Raw genomic sequence first — 21,333 nt, 5'->3', positions numbered from 1 at the left:
AACGCTCAAAAATTATGAGCACTTTCTTTCAAGGTTCTCAGCAAATGTGCCGGAAATTCCCAAATGAGATAAAGCAAATGGGGAGAAAGTTTACACTTTCCCTCCCAGTCCTCACCCCACAGAAACATGGTGCTGGTCTGTGCCATGAGAACTGATGGGTTTTGTGTGTCGGGGATTCCAACTCATGGTCTCGGTTAAACAGTCTCAATGATGGACATGCTCTTCCCAATGGGAAACAAGAAGAGCCAGGGACTGAATGATCAAGGTGGCGCCACTGTGCCGTCCCCCAGAGGATGATTCACAATAACTAGGGGATATCAAAAAAAACCCTAATGTCAACACAGTGTGGAGCTGCAGGAACACAGCAGGTCAGGCAGCAAAATAGCCCTAAACTGATTTTTGTTTTGTTGATATCTCTCGGCTATTGCAAGCCATTCTCTGAGCAGCAGCATGGTAGCTCAGTGGTTAGCACTATTGCCTCACAGTGCCAGGGACCTGGGTTTGATTCCGCCCTTGGGTTGGGTGGATTACGCCTTGGGAAATACAGGGTTATAGGGATAGGTTGGGTGTGGGTGAGATGCTCTTCAGAGGGTCTGCGTGGACTTGATGGGCCCAACAGCCTGCTTCCACACTGTAGGAATTCTATATGATGCTTTCTGAATAATACCAGTTTGAAAAGATAGCCACATTAACATTGAAGTTGACATTTTTTTTGTCATTAAGTTGTCAAAGCCTTTTCATCATCATTTATTAAAACATCTTTTTGCCTTTTCGTCAGAATACATGAAATACAGCTGATTGAATTCACACATTGCAATCCAGCCTCGTAACATTTTGCCATTCTTTCTCCTTCCAGTTCCCAACTGTTCACAGTGAATATTAACTCAATAAGGTTCATAATTTCTCAGGGTGAGACATTGATAGTGCTCATTCCTATTTTAGCTGTCCTTTCCATTCCCAGTTGAACTCCCTGCCCTTCAGACCTCACTGCACACTTTCTTGGCTGCAGCTGGCAACAGCAACATGGTAACTGACCATGTGAGATGTTTGAAAAAAAAGTTCCTGCCTGCCTTCTCAGGTGAATGTCAAAGATACCATGGTTCTTTTGGAAAAGAAGCAGGGATCAGAAAGTGTACTTTCAATATCTCAATCTAAACTGAAATCAGGCCAGACATTTTTGATGATGAATTACAAGATGATCAGAGGATTAGATAGGGTGGACAGTGAGAGCCTTTTTCCTCAGATGGTGATGGCTTGCACGAGGGGACATAACTTTAAATTGAGGGGTGATGGATATAGGACAGAAGTCAGAGGTAGGTTCTTTACTCAGAGAGTAGTAAGGGTGTGGAATGCCCTGCCTGCAACAGTAGTAGACTCGCCAACTTTAAAGGCATTTAATATGGATGATAACGGAACAGTGTAGGTTAGATGAGCTTCAGATTGGTTTCACAGATCGGTGCAACATCGAGGGCCGAAGGGCCTGTACTGCGCTGTACTGCTCTATGTTCTATGTTCTATCCCAACGATCACCTTACAACTGCCCAGTTTAGGGGCTGTGCCAGATTTCGGTCAGTATTGGTCCCACTAGGCTGTATCGGAGGAGGATTGGGTGAAATTGGTGGAATATTTAGACATCTGTAAACATTTCCCATCTGTGTTAGGATATGGGGGATGGGCAGAAAACTCAATGTCCCATCACCTGCCCAGTGAGATTGCGACTGCTCGCTGTTTGTGTGGTGGGACATAGCCCTCAGTCCATATTCATGAGATGCCAGGCCCAGCCCCATGCTCAGGGATTGGCTCCTGATTGAGAGTGAACATTCAGGCTGGAGTGAGTGTGGAGGTAGCTTATGTCCATCAATGGTGAATTGTACCTGAGTGTAAAACTGTGTCAGAAGGCCAAACATTAAACGATGCCAGGTTATTGTCCAACAGGTTTATTTGAAATAACAGGCTTTCAGAGCTCTGCTCCTTCATCATGTGACGAAGGGGCTATGCTCTGAAAGCTTGTGATTTCAAACAAACCCACAGGACTATAACATAGTGCCGCGTGATTTCTATCTTGGTCCACACCAGTCCAACACCATCACCTCCACATCATACCTGAACAAGGACAGTGTTTGAAAGGTGTTGGAACGTCATTTCCACCGGGGACTTTACACTCAATCACCCATTTCAGAGGGTGTGGTTGTGTTCACCTGGAAATGGCTACCACAACTTAAGCAACCCTGAAAATCTCGAAGAAATAACATCATTTTGGAAAGTTTTAAATTTTTTCACATCAGGAGACAGAGCGTGGCTCCCACATGTAACTGTAATGCCAATCTAAGGATTGTGAAACTCCAGAACACTCACTTTGAGTTTGCTTCCTGACTTCTAGGATGATCAATGTTTCAACTTCACTCGTTATTTGGGAAGTGGATGCTGATGACATTTATTTCCAGCAGCAGTGAGTTTTGTGAAGATGTTGATGAGCCACCGTCTTCAACTGCTAGGTGTGCTGAAAGTGTCTCCTTAAAGCCCAATAGATAGTCAATACCCTGCCTCTCCTCTGGACAGAGAAATCCCCCTGGAACGGTTAAAGGACAACAAGGAATACTCTCCAATCTCCCAGCCAACATTTCTCCCCCAACAAACATCACCAAGACAGATGATCAAGCTGCATGTGTACAAGTAATCTGCAGATCTTCCTGCACAGAGGGCAGAGAGTACAGCAACTGTGAAGCTCTGGGACATATGCTCCATGGTGCTGATAAGTCTCTAAGGTTCTGGAGTAGTGATGATAAGTGCTAGATAAATGCAAGTGTGGCCTTCGTTTTCAGCAGGTTTATGATTTCAATATTGTAAAGGTGAATGAAAGGCTGTGTACATCCAATTCAGGACGGTGTGTGGTTTACATGTAAACACAGAGAATTGACGACCACAGCAGTTGCTGGCCATGTTGACTGAGTCTCATTAGCTGAATCTGCGCATTCACAGTAGAAAAGCAAGCCTTCCTGTTTGGATAGATACTGTGATTTTCTATCAGGAGAAGAAGAATCACTCGACCTGTATCCTCACGGATTTTTGTTGGGAACTGGGGCCTCCTCTGCACAGGGAACCAGATTCTTCCCGGGAGACACTAAGAGGCCAATCCAGAAAGGTGAACCAGGGATAAATCTCTCCTGGTCAGGAGCCCAACCAACACATCCCTTCCATGGACCTGCTCAAATCCATGTCAGTCAGTGGTGCGAGAGGGAATGGGTGACTGGATACATTCTGAGCAGAACTAAGACTTCAGCAGAACCTGTCTGGGAGTGGACAACAGAGAAAATTTAGGGCATTATTTTCTTACAATAGCTGCACATTCACATGCTGTCTGCAACATTCGGTCAGACAGAGGAACCTCAGGGTCTTCCTTCAAACTGCTCTTGGACACTGTGCCTTATTGTCTCTCTGTAAGAGGCAGGGCATCTTTAAATGTGGAGTTGATGTTATCAATCCTCTGTTGTATTTGAATTTCAAATTCCCGTTTGTTCTTCATAACCAGTTGATTGACTGCCTCCTTTGCAGCAATGTAGCCTTCCTGAAGTTGTTTTCGCTTCACATTAAACATAGGATCATTGGGCTTCATATTGATGTTGGTCTCTAAACTGGAGATTTGGTCCCTGAGATGCTTCTGAGAGATCTCGACATAAGTCCCTGAGATCATGTGGCAGAGGTTGGCAATGTTGCAAGCCTGAAAGGCTTCTGTGTAGATCATGTCCTTGACAAAAGCATCTTCAGAATATCCTGGGAATGGCTCATAAGCCTCGCTGTCACTGGTGAACTGTGTGACAGTGTCAGTGAGAGAGACCTGAATCAGATTGGCCATCATTTGGAAGAAGTTGCTCATCTTGGCCCACTGCTCTTTGACCTGGCTCAATGCATTCAGGCCAATTACAAGCAGCTTGAGAGTTGTGTCATAGTCTATCTCCTTCACCTGACACCTCATCACAATGATCAAGATCTCATCGAGCTCCTTAGTCACCTTCTCCTTTGTCTCAGACATTTTCTGGTACTCTTCTCTGGTTGAATCCAGTTGGGTTTTTGCTTGTTCTACCTTAAAGCAGGCTTGATCAAGAACCATTTTGGAAAGACCTTCTTCTGCCTTCTCCAGGTTGGCAGCTTGAGTGAGATTTGGTGGTTGAGGAGCAAAGGCTGGGGTGTTGGTGGATCTTTTGATGTCTGAAAGGTACTTGAGAACATTGGCATTCTGCTCCTTGATGGCTGTGGCGAGGCTTTCCAACTGGGCCTCACTGGGCTTCTCTATCCTGGCAACCTCCTCCAGCTTCTTGCACATTGTGACCCCGTCCTCGCACAGCTTCACCGCTGCTTTCTTGGCTCTGCAGTCCCCTTCCTGTTCAATCTTGCTCAGGCTGCTCTGAAACATGAGCTTGCAGTCCATGGAGTTGCCATTCTGTGAGCTGACGCTGGGCAACTTGCTGGGGTCGATGGACCCCTTCTCCGAGACGAGGTCCTGTAGGAGGGCACTGGCCATCACCATCTCCATCCCTTTCAGGTAGACACTGGTTGATTGTCGCAAGCTCTTGTCTTCGTCCTCGTCTTCATCTGTGGAGCCTGGTGCCTTCTTTTTCTGCACCTTCTTCTTGATGTGGCGTGCTGCTGTCTCACTGATTTCAAGGGCCAGGCTCAGGGGCTCGGTCATGCCCATTGTCACCAGCTCTGTAGCCAGGCTGTTTGTCAAGTCAAGCAGAGACTGAGTGACGTAGATCCCAACCAGGTTCTTCCCGGTCGGGATCATTCTCATTGCCTTTCGATACACGGCACGGGCCTCCTCCATCCTGACGCACATGTCGCTGAACTGTGCCTCCACCCTCTGCTTTTCCTTCTCCATTGCCTCCTTCCGGATCTGGGACTCTGCCAGCGTCTGCTTGACCTGCTCCAGGGATGCATGGTGATCTGTACGGGAGCTGGCACAGAATTCCAACAGTTCCTGCACCAGTTCAATGAGTGAGGTGAACTCTTCCTCGACAGACACTGCCAGCTGCTGGCACTGCTCCGACACCTTTCGGATGCTGTTGAGTCGGCCGGGCAGCATGGTCTTGACCACCTTCGGGTCCTGGCGGCTCAGCACCTGCACAGCGCTGGCCAGATGCTTCGGAGCCGACATGGAGTAGAGTCGGATCTGGTCCATATTCCTGTGAGCTTTGTTAAAGGTTTTCCATCCTTGGTCACTCACCTGCATCAGGCAGGCGTGGAAGGACCCTGGGTGCCGTAGGAAGCGAAATGTTTTCCCAGTCACGTTGAGCTTCACTTGAAAGGCCTCGGCTGCAGAAATGAATATCAGCTCCCCCAGGATGGCGATGGACAGAGGACCCGGTGTCAGGAACTCTTCCCAGTTGGCATAGGGCTTCATGATCATCTCCAGGTCTGCTTTCACCTCCTCTGCTGCACTGAGGATATTGATGCTGCTGTTGACCTTTGCCACGAGCTGGGCCCCTTCTGCCGACATGGTGATCGAGTTAATATCCTGTTGACAAAGGCAGGGATGTTTGGTTTAATCAAAGACAGAAGGGAGATGGCGATGAATGTGGCAGAGTGGGTAGCTCTCTCACCACTGAGGCAGAAATTACACTGCACAGGTTTCAGACATAATCCAGCCAGAGCAGGACAGTGGGAGCTGTCTGAACTGATAGCTCTTGGATGAGGCATTCATCGGGAATTTTAAGATGGGGACAATAGGTCCTTTATAATGTCTGGAGGAAGAGCTGGTGAATTCTCCCTGGGGCCTGACCATCGTGTAACCGTCAACTGTCAAAACGAGACAACCATCTGGGTCATTATCACATAGCTGTTTGTGGGAGCTGGCTGTGCTCACTGCATTTCCTGTATTAAAATACTGCATACTCTGTAAAAATACCTCAGGGCCAGGTGGTGACGAGGTGCAGGCAGGCTGAGGTTTGAAAGGTGGCTTGGAAAGAGCAAATAGGAAGTGGGTTAGAGGTCACAGGGAGAGTGGGGTAAAGAGGCCAGTTCCTGGTCAAAATAGCAGTGTGCTGATGGAAAGATGGCCGGATGCTGTGATGGGAGTGGAGGGATGGGAGTGAGCTAAGGGAGGGAGATGTACAGACCAGCAGAGGAGGGAATTCTGTAAAATACATTGAGTCTTTCTGAGTTCACTAAACTCTCAGGTTAATAAATGGAAGTTTTTGTTATTATTAGGAATGACAATGCTGGGACTGGCTGGAATTGGGAATGGTAATGCTGGGACTGGCTGAAATTGGGAATGGTAATGCTGGGATTGGAAAGGGTTCTCTTCAAAGTGTCAAAAAGACAAAAAATAGTAGACGAATGTGCATCTCCTAATGAAAAGCTCTCTCTTTTTGTGATGTTTCAGGATAAGGGCGAGCAGGCTGAAAAACAGAAGTGGAAAAATTTCTTCACTCTAAGAGTTGTGAAACAGTGGAATTCACTATCCTAGGGCACGGTGGATGCTGCGTCATTGAGTAAATTTAAGGACAAAATAGGCAGATTTTTATTCAGCAGTTGCGTGAAAGTTTATGGAGAGCGGGCGGTAAAGTTGAGGCGGAGATGAGTGCACCGATGATCATATTAAATGGCAGAGCAGGATCGAGGGTCCAAATGGCCAACTTCTGACCGTGGTACTTATATTCTTAATTGGGTGATAAATATTAGCCAGGCCACGAGAGAGAACACCCATACTTTTCTTTAAAATACTATCATTTACATCAAACCCAGAGGGAGTATAGGATCGAGTTTAACATCTGAACCTGATGATGGCATGTCTGACAGTGTTGCTCTCCTTTAGTACTGCACTGGGAGAAACAGGCTTTGCGTTCAAATCTCTTACTAACTAGGGACTTGAAGCCACAATGTTGTGACTCTGAGGTAAGAGTGCTTTCGCTGTAAAATCTGATTATCAAATAGAGTTCACATCCTGTGATCTGCCTGTGGACCACATACGCCTCACTGCCCCCCAACAAGTGGCATGGCCTCCAGCCATCATTCACCTGCCATTGTCCATGTACTACCCACCCAGCCTCGTCCCCAGCCCCCTTCTTACCCACTCCCTCGACTTCCATCTCTTCAGCCACGCCATCAGTCAGCTTGCCTTCCTTTACTCTCCACCTGTTCCCATAATTTATAAGGCACAGGGACAGAATCAGGCCATTCAGCCCTTCGAGTCTGGTCTGCCATTCAACAAGATCATGATGCCCATGTGAAGAGATAGTCACTCTGCAACAGTCAATGTTGAGTATATGGGGCTGCCATGTCACTAATTCTGCAATGATTGTTCTCTAACAATCAGCTTTCTCTGTACTCTGCCCCTTCTTTGGGGAAAGAGTGAACCTCACTTGTCTTAGATGTTGCCTCACCTTCAGAGGTCACTGTCTCTGGGGAATCTCTTTGGGGTATTCTTATGTCTCCATCACATGACCTTTCACCTTGAACCGGCCCACTCCTGCCATTTGTCCATCCTCTTGGTCATTCCTAACCCATCCCCCAACTGCAATTAGACTGTTATCCCCAAAGTTGGATCTATCTTGACTCCCAGTGAAATAAAACTTTGTTAGGCATCCAATACCCCAGATTAATTTGTCCAAGAAAATGATATGAAGACAATTTTATTTAAATATTTACAAATTATTCAAAATTAACCTAGAGCCTAGTTTTCAATTCTAGGAAATTGTTGGATATTCCTGGAGAATTGGCATCTACATTTTCTGCGCACGTGGCCAATCTACCCAAGAAGTTTCCTTTAGTTTTTTTTGTATGGCTGCACACAAGGGTCAAGATGCACGTAAATTGTGTGGGATCTTTCTGGTTGGTGTACAATTTTGTGGTTTTGACGGGACATTATTGGTAAGTCCAACAGGAAGATGTGGGACTGCATTACCACCTCTCCCGGACCGTGCAAGATTGATGCAGAATCTCTCACCATGCACACCCACCCTCGCACCACCGCTCCAACTTGTACAAAGGCCTGGCTTTCAAGTTCCACTCATTTCAAGTCCATGCTTTCAGTAACTCAGGAGGCCATTCAGCCCATTGTTGCTGTGACAGCTCTTTCAAAGAGCTACCTATTTACTCCCAATTCCCATACCCTAAGCCTTGATTCCCCATTGGCTTCCCCTTTTCAAGTATTTATTTAATTCCCTATTAAAGTTTCAAATCGATTTCCATTGCTTTTTCCAGGCAGCATTTTCAAAGCCACAATAACCGTTGTGCGAAATAACTTCACGCTTGCCTCTGTCAATATGTTCAGTCTTTCTCTATTGTAGCTTTATCTGAACTGCGTCCTTTTTTATTGAAACAGTGCCAGTTAGAAGGACAGCCTCTTAGTTACCTTAAATTCATTCTTGACACATTAGCATTAAGGGTTGAGCCAGCATTGTCCATCCCTAGTCTCTCACAATGCACGGTGAGGCCCTGGAATTCCTCTCATCCCTGCAGTCTCACCAACACTCTCCTTCCACATCCCCTAATCGACTCATAACATCCACACCCTCCAGAGCCTGTTCCTCACCACTCTCTCACACTACCACAACGATCTGTTTTGGGGTCATTGCTCTTTGTCATTTTTATAAATGACCTGGATGAGGGCGTAGAAGGATGGGTTAGTAAATTTGCAGATGACACTAAAGTCGGTGGAGTTGTGGATAGTGCGGAAAGATGTTGCAGGTTACGGAGGGACATAGATAAGCTGTAGATCTGGGCTGAGAGGTGGCAAATGGAGTTTAATGCGGAAAAGTGTGAGGTGATTCACTTTGGAAGGAGTAACAGGAATACAGAGTACTGGGCTAGTGGTAAGATTCTTGGTAGTGTGGACGAGCTGAGAGATCTCAGTATCCATGTACATAGATTCCTGAAGGTTGCCACCCAGGTTGACAGGGTTGTTAAGAAGGTGTACAGTGTGTTAGGTTTTATTGGTGGAGGGACTGAGTTTCGGAGCCAAGAGGTTATGCTGCAGCTGTACAAAACTCTGGTGCGGCCGCACTTGAAGTATTGCGTGCTCTGGTCGTCGCATTATAGGAAGGATGTGGAAGCATTGGAAAGGGTGCAGAGGAGATTTACCAGGATGTTGCCTGGTATGGAGGGAAGGTCTTATGAGGAAAGGCTGGGGGAATTGAGGCTGTTTTCGTTAGAGAGAGGAAGGTTAAGACGTGACTTAATAGAGACATACAAGATGATCAGAGGATTAGATAGGGTGGACAGTGAGAGTCCTTTTCCTCGATTGGAGATGGCTTGCACGAGGGGACATAAGTTTAAATTGAGGGGTGATAGATACAGGACAGATGTCAGAGGTAGGTTCTTTACTCAGAGAGTAGTAAGGGCGTGGAATGCCCTGCCTGCAACAGTAGTAGATTCACCAACTTTAAGGGCATTTAACTGGTCATTGGATAAACATATGGATAATAGTAGAATAGTGTAGGTTAGAGGGGCTTCAGCTTGGTTTCACAGGTCAGCGCAACATCGAGGGCCGAAGGGCCTGTACTGCACTGTAATGTTCTATGTTCTACAACGCCTGTGATCCTACAGTGCTCTCACGATACAGCCCCTGACCCTGCTCTCCCTCTCAGACACAGTACTCACCCCAGTAGCCTCTCATTTCTGACCACAACCGTACAGCCATTAACTCTTTTGCACCTTGGAGATTTTCTGTTTATGTCCTACAGTTGCAATGCTGAGGATTTGCTGCAGGATAAATACACACACACACACACACACACACACACACACAGACAGCATTTGCTTCCTATTACTGGGCACAAGCTGTCAATAAGCTCTGCTGATGTAGACTTTTAAAATAATTCACTGAGGCCTGTAAACCAGGGTTATCACTGAATCCTGTCTCTCTCTCTCTCTCTCTTACATATGCTGAATACTCATAGACTCAGCTGCATCTAGGCTGGGGCTGCAACCTTCACAGTTCAGTAAGAATTGTACCTGGGAAACTGAGGATGATCAGCAGGCTGTGCTTGCAGTTCGAATTGAGCAGGCCTCGTAAGCTTTGGTTTAAAACAGTCTCTGGCTGAAAGAGCCACTCCCTTTGTGTTTCGCCAGCTGCTGCCTTTACTGAGCATTTCCCTTGGGGGTTTTTCACTTACCCTCTCACTGACTGCGATTGCTGATTTCCTATCACATGCCCAGCCTCCTGGCAGCTCATCTGCTGTTTATTTTCCAGAAATGCAATCTTTAAACGCTCTCGAAGCTTTTTGTCTGCAGCCAAAGACTTAAAATCACAAACGAAAGGGCACTCTGTGATTGTGGTATTAACCGATTAGGAAGGAAATTGCTGTCTATTTACAGCTCTGCAGTAAATGAAGAACTAATTTATATTAAAGAACCACAACCACATCTCAGAAACACCTGAACAAAAATAGAACAGCCTTCAAAAATAAAACTGGAACAGTTAGAGATTGCTGCCCAGTCTCTGCAATTATTTTTATGACTTAATGGCTTTTTTTACCGTCTAAATTGGTACCTATTTCAGAAACAGGCCTTTTTTTAAATGAAAACCAAGAGAACTGCGGATGCTGTAAATCCAGTACAAAAACAGAAGTTGCTGGAAAAGCTGAGCAGGTCTGGCGGCATCTGAGAAAAGAAATCTGAGTTAACATTTCGGGCCCGGTGACCCTTCCTCAAAACTGAATCAGAGAAAGGGTCACACAGCCTGAAGCATTAACTCTGATTTCTCACCACAAATGCTGCCAGAGCTGCTGAGCTTTTCCAGCAACTTCTGTTTTTGTTTTATTTTGAAAGAAGTTGTAAATGGTTAAATTACAAAGGCAAGTTTTGTCGACTGACTTCTATTGCTTCCCTCAAGTAGAAACAATTAAGAACATAGAACATAGAGCAGGACAACACAGTACAGCCCTTCGGCCCACGATGTTGTGCCGACCTGTTATCCTATTCATGGATTCCTTTCATTTTACTGTCCTCCATGTGCCTATCCAAGAGTCGCTCTAAAGTCTCTCAAATATCTGACTCCACTACCACTGCCAGCAGCGCATTCCACACGCTCACCACTCTGTGTGTAAAGAACCTGCCTCTGACGTCTCCCCTATACCTTCCTCCAAACGCATTAAAATTATGCCCCTGCATAATTGTCCATTTTATCTATACCTCTCATCATCTCATAGACCTCTATCAAGTCACCTCTCAACTTTCTTCGCTCCAATGAAAAAAGCCCTAGATCCCTCAACTTTTCCTCATAATATCTGCCCTCCAGTCCAGGCAGCATCCTGGTAAATAGCCTCTGCACCTTCTCTAAAGCTTCTGCATCTTTCCTATAATGAGGTGACTAGAACTGAACACAATATTCCAAGTGTAGTCTGACCAGCGTTCTACAGAGCTGCAGCATAACCTCACGGCCCTTAAACTCGACTCCCCTGCCAATGAAAGCCAACTTTTTATTTTTTTAAATTCATTTTTCAGGACCTCATCCCGTTTCTTAGTTATGTCATTGGTCCTGATGTGTACCATGACTTCTGGCTGCTCTCCTTTGCCCTTAAGAATCCTGTAGTCTCGATCCGAGACATCCCTGTCCCTGGTACCCAGGAGGCAACATACATGTGGGAGTCTTGCTCAGTGCCACAGAATCTCCTGTCTGTTCCCCTAACCAGTGAATCCCCAAGCATTATCACTCTCCTATTCTCCCCCCATTCCCTTCTAAGCCGCAGAGCCAGGCTCGGTGCCAGAGACCTGTCTACTATGGCCTTCCCTGGTAGGTTGCGCCCCCCCCCCCCCCACCCCCCCCCCAGCAACGCCAACAGGATCCAAAGCAGTATATTTATTATTGAGGGGAATGGCTACAGGAGATCCCTGCACTGTCTGCCTATTCCCTTTCCCTTTCCTGATGGTCACCCACTACCTTTATCCTGTAACATAGCGTTACCTCCCTACAGCTCCTCTCTGTCACCCCTCGGCCTCCCGAATGGCCTGGAGTTCATCCAGCTCCAGCTCCAGTTTCCTAATGCTGTCTGTGAGGAGCCAGACTCAGGTGCACATCTTGCAGGTGAAGTCAGAGGGGACACTAGTGGGTAGCCCTTACCTCCCACATCCTACAAGAGCCTGCTTTGATGCGGTTTTATAGGATTTGTTGATTTAGAGAGTGAGAAACTCTGAAATATAGAAAACAGGAGCAGGAGTAGGCCATTGGGCTCTTTAAGCCTGTTCTAGCATTGAATTGTGGCTGATTGTCCAACTCATATCCTTGTTCTTGCTCTCTCCCCATATCTTTTGATCACTTTAGCCCTTAGAACTATAATCAACTCTTTCTTGAAAATATTCAATGTTTCGGCCACGATTGCTTTTGATAGCAGAGAATTTCACAGGCTCCACACTCTCTGGCTGAAGAAGTTTCTCCTCACTTGTGCCCTCCCTGGCCTACCTCTGGACTCCCCCCAGTATTGAGAACACCCTTCGTACACTTACCTTGTCTCGTCCCATTAGAATTTTCTTGGGTTTTATGAGAATCCCCCTACATCCTTCTAAACTCAAGTGAACATAAGCCTAAATAATCCAATTTCTCTTCACACATCAGTCCCGCCATCCCAGGAATCGATCTGGTAAACCTCTGTTGCACTCCCTCCACAGCTAGAATATCCTTCCTCAGATAAATGAGATCAAATCTGCACACAATACTCCAGAGTGTGATCTCACCAAGGTCCCTGTACAATTGCAGCAAGCTATCCTTGCTCCTGCACTCTAATCCTTTCTCTATGAAGGCTGGAACACCAATTGTCTCTTCACCAGCTCTGTACCTGCGTGCATACTGTTGTTTTGGGTGGGGTTGATGCAGGACAAGGGGTCACAACGTTAAAATGAGAGCCTAGCCATTCAAAGTTAGTCAGCAAGTAGAAATCTAAAAGCTGAGAATGCTGAGGGTTATTTGGTGCTGTTGAGATCGATAGATTTGTATTGTATAAGGAGGCGTTTGAAAAAGACGAGTTGAGGGTTAGAGCAAGAGAATTGGTGATGTTTCAGCGGCTGAACTGAGTCTTCCTGTTCCTGCATCTGAAGACCGTCTAACAGTATTGATACTTTAAGGGAGTGATGGCATGGGTCAGTATGACACCAGACTGCATCATGGGGCTGCAGTGCAGTGTGGGCCATCTACAGTTTGTCTCTGGTGGTGGGTACAACTGTGAAAACCAGGTCTCTGCCCTCTACTTTCTCACTCTTCACTGGAGGCTGAGTCCACAACACAGCCTTATTGAGTTGAGGCAGCCGGACTCAGTCGAAATATAGGAAAGAGCAAACAGGCCAGAGCCCTTTGCTCTCGGAAAGACAAGATTTAGTAAGAATACTTGGTAGAAGTCTTTAATGTTGTGGTGGGTTTTAAAAAGTCAAATTTGGAGAAGGTGTGGTTGAGTTTCAAACTGAGGCCCATAGCATAGTTATACATGTGCCCAATCAGAAATTCCGGATAAACTTTATTCCCTGTGGACTTGGAATTCTAAGCAACAGGGAATGGATGAGATGAAAAGCATGGACCTTTTTCAAGGAAGTCAGTTAAATCCATGGATTGAAAGGGATGGAAGGATATGCTCATAGAGTGGAAAGACCAACATGGTCCAGATGGGCTGAATATCCTGTTTCAGTGATGTACAGTCGGTAACCTATGTGCATTGTTCCTTTTTTCAAATATTTATCAACCTACTTTGTTTGAAGGCTGTTGTGTAGTTCTGTATGTTTCACCTGTTTCTGGTTGACAAATCCATTCTCCAGCATGTTGCTGCCACATTATCAGGCTCAGCATCAGAAAATACAAGCTGGTTATTCAGATTGGTGATGACAGCAGGATCTTGCTGTGCAAAGAAAACTTCATGTTTACAGCTCGGTAAGAACAACCTCAGGATGTGGACATTCATACTTATCTAATGTGGTGTTGGTGGCCTTTTATGGTGAAACTTCATCCGGTGAAGGTTTGATACAACTGGGTGTCCAGTGGCCCCCTCCCTCAATTAAAATTCAATGTGGTTTGGGCTGGAATCACAGAAAGGGTTCGGACTGGGAAAAAGTTGTTACAGAGATAGTAGGAACTGCCAATGCTGGAGAATCTGAGATGATGCGGTGTGAAGCTGGATGAACACAGCAGGCCAAGCAGCATCAGAGGAGCAGGAAAGCTTGACATTTTGGTTCGGGGCTCTTCTTCAGAAAATTTCTGAAGAAGGGTCCCGACCCAAAACGTTAAGCTTTCCTGCTCCTTTGATGCTGCTTGGCCTGCTGTGTTCATCCAGCTTCACACCATGTTATCTCAGACTGGGAAAATCCTGCATGCTTCCTCCTAAGATGGATGTTAATGAGCCCATCAAGTTTTTAATGGCCATCAAGCAACTTGGTGATAACTTTAATACCAGTATCATTATCAACATGTCTATTTAACTCCAGTTTTTGACAAACATGAATTAAAACTCTCCAACTGTCCATTATTGAATCTAGTCTGGATTGTGGATGTAATGACATTATCTCTGCAAGGCCAACCAGTAATTCATGGTGCAGAAAACTTTTGGATACATTTCTGAGGGCTGGATTGAGGCAATCTCTCGTTGGCTGTTTATTTCTGGCTGACATCTCCTCGTACTGAAAGTGAAAGTGTCAGTTTGAACTCCAACTGTCTCCAGCCAACGTTCAAGTGATCCCAGGCCTAGCACTGAGATCGACAACGACATAGTTCAAACTCAAGCCCCCTCTCTGATGAAGGGTCTAGGCCCGAAACGTCAGCTTTTGTGCTCCTGAGATGCTGCTTGGCCTGCTGTGTTCATCCAGCTTCACACTTTATTATCTTGGATTCTCCAGCATCTGCAGTTCCCATTATCACTCAAACACAAGCCTGATCTTTTCTGTAACCATATGGCCTTCACAGTTCCTGGGCCAGGTTCTTAAGAATACAAAACACTGAAGCAGAAGCAGGCCATTCAGCCTATCAAATCTGCTCTGCTTCAACGTGATCATGACTAATCTGACAATCCTCCCTCTACATTCCTACCTTTACCCCTTAACCTTCAACTCCGACTGACTTGGTCACTGTTTCAGCCTTGAATATTCTTAATGAGCCAATCTTCACAGCCCTCTGTGGTAAAGAATTCCACAGATTCACTACCCTCTGAGAAAGAAATTCTTCCTCACCTCTGCATTAAATATGTGACCCTTGATTGTGAGATGGTGCCCTCTGGTGCCAAACTCTCCCACAAGGAGAAACAATTTTTTTGCATCTACCGTCTCCAGTCCCCCTAAGAATCCGTTATGTTTCAATAAGATCACCTCTCAGTCTTCTAAAATCCAATGAGTACAGGCCTCAATCTCCCACCCTCTCTCTTCAGTCAGCCCCTATCTAGCCGCAATCGACCTAGTCAACCTGCTCTGCACTGCCTCCAATGCCAGCATAGCACCTCCCATCGATAAGGGCCCAAAACTGTTCACAGTATTCTAGTTGCGGTCTGACAAGTGTCTTGAACTGCTTTAGCAAAACCTCCCTTCTCGCTGTTCTGATTGAGCTGAGCACACACTCAGTTTCTAGATGTGAAGAAAACATGTTTGACATATTTTTTGATGCAGTCAGCATATTTACCTTGAGAAAATGTATTTGTTTCATGTGTTATGCCTCAAACTCCTGTGGGACTTAGATTCTCCAAGTGATATCGTGCTCACATCCTGTAAGTTCTGAATAAATTGACCAAGCTTCGCTCACCAGCCGTCTCGGTTCTAGAATGAGTTGGCTGTTGTCTTAGGAACTTCACACTCTTTCCTTGTTGGTTAATGGTCTGAGAGGGTCCTTCCATCACTGGGGCCAGCAGATGGGGTGGGGGGGCAAGTGTGGATTTGGTCCTTTGCTGTTTTGTTGGGGGAGAGCTAACGGTCTGCCACCACCTCCCCATTGGAGTGGGGGAAGGGAGCAGGGTCAACAAATCCTGCTCTAACCCAAAGTCTGCATCCAAGTGAGATTTCTGACTGTCCAAAGCCTGACAGAAGTTGGGCTGTTTCTGTGGGAGAGAGGGAGCGAGTCACATCTGCTCACAATCCCCTGTCAAGGAGCAGGTTCCGTGTGGCGCCAGGATAGGTTGTGGATTTTGAACGATCGCAAAGAAGAAGGGAGAAAGCAGTGGCCACCATCTTGGTTTTATCTCCTGGTCTCCAACAAGGCATTTGGTGAAAACAGGGACAGGGTAACAATACCACGAGCCAATAATAGAGGACCAACACGTCCAAACCACAAGCCATCTCCACCTCTCCAGAATGCTGCTTCCTCTCATAGGGTGAAGACTTCAGCTGCTTCAAATAACCCACATTACAACTGCTTAACATGTCCAGTTCAGCCTTATAGATTTGCTGCATTTACCTCTTTGATTTTATGTATTCCATTGTGTTCCTAGAATAGCCTTTGAAAACAACTGCAACCTTGAACACCTCAGTATTCTGGTGTTTCTGCATTGTGCAAACATCAATCGCAGGACAGCTTAGCAGAGACCACATCTGGCAATTTCAGAGAATCTACCTGAGAGACCAGTGGACCTGAAAAAGTTAAAAAAACTTAAGAGTTTTGGCTAAAGATTGTGTGTGTGTGTGTGTGTGTGTGTGTGTGTGTGTGTGTGTGTGTGTGTGTGTGTGTGTGTGTGTGTGTGTGTGTGCGCGCGCACATACAGGTATGTGTGTGCGTGTCGGAGGTGGGGTCATTGCTGTACCAGAGGTGGTTAATGGAATTGGAATAGTGGTTTGAAGGTCAAGATGTTTAATTTAGAGACTTGATTGATTATTGCCACATGTGAACTGGGAAAAAGCAATTCAAGTGGGAGTCAAGTTTTAGGAAATGGTAGCAAAATGGAAAATGTAATGGAGGAGTATGAGGAGAGGTTGAGGGTGCAGTGAATGATGTACGCCATGTTCAGATGACACAGTTACTCCAATTTTAACACAGCGGCAAGAAAGACAAAACCCACATGAATTCTCAACTGTAGACAAGTCAGGGGCTATATGTTTCAATATGTTTCCAAATGTGATGCCAAACACAATCCCACCAATCTTCTTCCTGCTGTCTGGCAGGTTAATGGATTTGGGCAAGAACCTCTGTCGAATTGTGAGCTCCTGTTCCCTCTCCCTTGTTTCCCACATTGTGACTCTTGTTCAAACTTCACTGTTACAATAGCAAACCAGTATTCCTAGTGCTAGGGTGAGCTCCCTCGTGTCTCTCTCTCACTTTGGGGAACCTGGAATCCACAGCAGGTATGTCTGAGCACAGTCACTGTTCTTTGTCAGGTTTCTCTGCCATGGATAGGTCAGAGGCCATCTCACCAGAGTCTGAAAATTGTTCATTCATGTCCCAACTCTAACAATGACAACAACAGCAATGAGAAGAGCTGGGAACTCTGCAGCCTCCAGGGCCCAGTATCAAGTTCAATAGTTTTAGGGCCTGAACACCTCCCTCAAAGCCCTTTACCCCCGCCAAAAGCCCAGGTGTTCTCAAGTTCTCAGCTCAGCTGACCCACTTTCAACAATTAATAGCGCCCATTTTCAGGGTGACTTTCTCCCTGGCTCACCATTATCCATCCGTTTGTTTGCCTAGCTGTCTTTCTGTCTGTTGGGGCTCCATCACCACCTTTCCTCTCACTCCCTTAACCATCCTCTGCCCCAAACCACTCCCTTTCTTCAGCAAGTAAACTATTTTTTTCCTCACGAATATCAGTTCTGAAGAAAGGTCACTGGATCTGAAATGTTAACCCTGCTTTATCATGGAATCCCTACAGTGTGGAAACAGGACTTTCAGCCCAACAAGTCCACACGATACTCGGAGCACCCCATGCACACTCATCCCCTATAACCTACTGAATATAGGGCAATTTAGCATGGCCAATCCAACTAATCCGCACATCTTTGGACTGTGGGAGGAAACCAGAGCACCCGGAGGAAACCCACGCAGACATGGGGAGAATGTGCAAACTCCACTCCTGAGGCTGGAATCGAAACCGGGTCGCATGGCGAGGTGAGTCAGCAGTGCTAGCCACTGAGCCACCGTGCTGTGCTTTCTCTCCACAGACCTGCTGAGTTTCTCCAGCAATTTTTTTTTTCTGATCCAGCGGCGTTACCGCTTGCCACTGCATGCCAATCGTTTCAACATCACAAATTCTTGCAGGTCACCCTCAATGGGCAGACACGTGGAAGGGAAGAGTGGATTGTCAAATGGGAATGTGAGCTCCCACTTTCCAAACAGGTTGAGGTGAGATGGCTGAGTTGCCAAGGAGAAGGAGTTGGGTCAGTGGAATCAACCCTGTGCTAGAGCACTGTCTGATTGGACAGTGCAGTGAGTTAGTTTCCCATTCCAAAGCAATCAATCAATTTGCTTTTAGACATCACACTCACAGTTTAAAGATTTGATCAGCAGGGACTGCAGTGAATCTTATCGCCAGGAAAGGATACACAGGGGATTAACTGAGTCTGTGGAACTACACTGGGAGTTTGTGTCTGAGTCAGAAAACAGGCCTGGCTGGGTTCGATAGGTGGCTGCAAGGACAGGTAAAGGGCTGAGTGGGAGCAGGCACTTAGCGTGGGGATACTACTGGTTAAACCCCATCACAGACTGGTTTCAGTAAATGATCTGTTTCAATATAGTCATTCCAGAGTAACACTGTAATGTTCAGCTGAGAGGAAATACTACTGAGTCTCATTTTAAACAACTGACACAAATGCAATCATCTCTCAAAAATAATGCATGCAACTCAATGAGATATTTTCTCTCAATGCTGAGTGAGTGACTCAGCGATAAACTGATTGCAGGGATGGCCTGGAGGGTGGACTGCACAATGACTGTAGCAACGAGGTTTGAGTTATGAGGAGAGGCTGGATAGGCTGGGGCATTTTACACTCGAGTATAGGAGTTTGAGGGGTGATCTTAAAGAAGTTTATAAAATCATGAGGGTCATAGATAAGGCAAAGGTCTTCTCCATTGGGTGGGCGAGTTCAAAACTAGGGGGCATATATTTAAAGTGAGAGGAGAAAGGCTTAAAGGGACCTGAGGGGCAAATTTTTCACACAGAGGGTGGCTCATGTGCGAAATGAACTGCCAGAAGAAGTGGTAGAGGCAGGTACATTTACAACATTTAAAAGGCATTTGGACAAGTGCATGGATAGGAAAGGTTTGGAGGGATATGGACCAAATGCAGGCAAGTGGGACTAGTTCATTTTAGGAAACCTGGTTGGCATGGACGAGTTGAACTGAAGGGTCTATAACCCATGCTGTATGACTTTATAAAAAGGGTTCACCATCCAAATACGATCTTACATTTCCCAGATAAATCTTTCCACTCATTGAAGGGATGTTTCTTGTATCCTCAACATTGTAGAGTAAAATCGAAAAAATGACCTCAGCTAAACCAAGACACATTCTGGTGAAACATTCAATCCCAAAATCTTATCTCTATTGGTTACAACTTATTCAGGAATGTAATTCAAGACAATTTTCCCTTCCTCTGACTTAGGAAAGAATGTGGCTGGGTTTGTTAGCACTGGGGGGTGCTTTCAGACAATGTTAGGGTACAAGATTGAATTGTCAGCCGTGGGTTAGCCTTCATTTCAGACTGGACATCATCTCCTTTCACAAATTGGACAACTGGGCATTATTCCTCAAAGAGTTTTCTCCTTTTCTCCCCATTTATCTATTTAAATGTGAAAACTGACAATGCCAACATACACTGAATCAGGACTGCACCTTATTCAGATGCGTAGCCTGTGAGTTTTGGGGGGAACACGCATTTACGCACGTGTACAGTCTAAGCAGGAGTCACACCTTCAATGCTCAGGGACGAACATTAACTTCACTCAGCAACAGGCAGCTCAACAAGATACAAAACACCAGATTTTAATGGAAATGATTAACTTTCACCCTAAACCAATATAGAGACCCTAAACTCTGCAGCTAAAACAGCTTCAATTACATCCAAATACCTAATTCTTTTCTGTGCTTAGAAATTGTTGTGATGAGAAAAGATTCTCCAAAACTACTCACCAAGTGTAGCTCAAAAGTGGTGAATAAACTTATCTTGCAAACAGCTGATCCTACACTAGGCAGTGAACACTTGACCCTGGACACAGGCAGTGAGGATAGTTTTCTGTGAATGGTAGCTCCTGCTGCTGGGGAATATCTGGCTGGAAAGCCTGTTGATGTTGGCTTTATATCTGGGTGGATGGTGGGGCAGTACTTCTGCAAGATACATCACAACCGAAAGGCGGAGCTAGTCTAATTCAGCTCAAACAGAAAAGACAGCTCCTCTCCAGCAGAACTCCACATCTTCCCTGGGGGTTTCTCTGGTGTTGGAAACTGTAGGTCCCATGGCTGAGCTCAAAAGCCAGCCCAGGTCAGTAAAACTTTTTGAGCGAGTTCTTCCCTTATCCCTCCTGCAAAATCCATCCCCCATCTTCCTCTTAACACCCACAAGCAATCCTGTGATGGGATCTTTCTGTGGACATTTTGGCTCATGTGCCAACAGGCACTGTACTTCAGAACTGTAATTCATGGTAAATGCTTTTAATCAGTGAGGGATTCAAGGGTTACACGCAGGACGGTGGAGTTGAGGATTATCGGATCAGCCAAAGTTTCTTTGAATCGTGGAGCAGACTCGATGGGATGAATGGCCTATTTCTGCTCCTGTGCCTTACCTTAGATGTTTGTGAGTGGTGCTGGTACTCCACACTCCTCTCTGATTCCATCTGAATCATTGTTATCCAGAGATTATAATGATGCAATAGCCAACTCAGCAACAATGTGCCTCCTTGCCTCTCTCTCCTCCACTTTCCCCCTCTGCTCTTTCCTTCCTTCATCTCTCTTTCTCCTTTCCTGCCTCACCACCTCCCACCCCCCACCTTCTTCCTGACTTGGGTCGACAGCTCTGTTCCTTCTTTGTTGCAGGGTTGAAACCCTGGGGCACCCTCCACACTGCACTCTGGGTATCCCTATGCCCCAAGGATTGCTGTGGTTCAAGATGGCGGCTCACCGATACCTTCATGAAGGTGATGTTTTTATTCATTCATGAAATGAGGGTGCCGCTTGCTAGGCAGCATTTATTGCCCATCCCTAATGCCCAGAGGGCAGTTGAAAGTCAACCACATTGCTGTGGGTCTGGAGTCACATGTAGGCCAGACCAGGTAAAGTTGGCAGATTCTTTCCCTAAAGGACATGAGTAAACCAGATGGGTTTTCCATGCATTTTCCAACTTGACAATTGACAATGGATTCATGGTCATCATTAGACTCTTAATTCCAGATATTTATTGAATCCAAATTCCACCATCTGCTGTGGCAGGGTTCGAACCCAGGTCCCCAGAACATTGCCAGCAT

General features: G+C 45.9%; 1 protein-coding gene across 1 annotated transcript; it reads right to left on the bottom strand.

Annotated features, from left to right (window-relative positions):
* Positions 1–732: 732 nt before the first annotated feature.
* Positions 733–20,715, bottom strand: LOC125455084 (uncharacterized). The gene is made up of 3 exons (XM_048536630.2): positions 20,656–20,715; positions 20,006–20,200; positions 733–5,512 (listed from the first exon to the last, which is right to left on the bottom strand). The coding sequence occupies exons 1-3, from the start codon at positions 20,713–20,715 to the stop codon at positions 3,425–3,427; spliced, it is 2,343 nt and encodes a 780-aa protein (XP_048392587.2). The 3' UTR covers positions 733–3,424.
* Positions 20,716–21,333: the final 618 nt, after the last annotated feature.

The sequence above is a fragment of the Stegostoma tigrinum genome, chromosome 9 (assembly GCF_030684315.1).
Source record: "Stegostoma tigrinum isolate sSteTig4 chromosome 9, sSteTig4.hap1, whole genome shotgun sequence".
Taxonomy (NCBI): Eukaryota; Metazoa; Chordata; class Chondrichthyes; order Orectolobiformes; family Stegostomatidae; genus Stegostoma; species Stegostoma tigrinum.
This window is presented reverse-complemented; position numbering and strand designations above follow the sequence as displayed.

Coding starts and splice junctions, on each gene's coding strand:
- LOC125455084 (XM_048536630.2), bottom strand. CDS start 20,715: ATGATTCAGATGGAATCAGAGAGGAGTGTGGAGTACCAGCACCACTCA. Junction 20,201..20,655: donor ACCACTCACAAACATCTAAG/GTAAGGCACAGG, acceptor TGTATCTTGCAG/AAGTACTGCCCCACCATCCA. Junction 5,513..20,005: donor CCACTTTTGAGCTACACTTG/GTGAGTAGTTTT, acceptor CTTTGTCAACAG/GATATTAACTCGATCACCAT.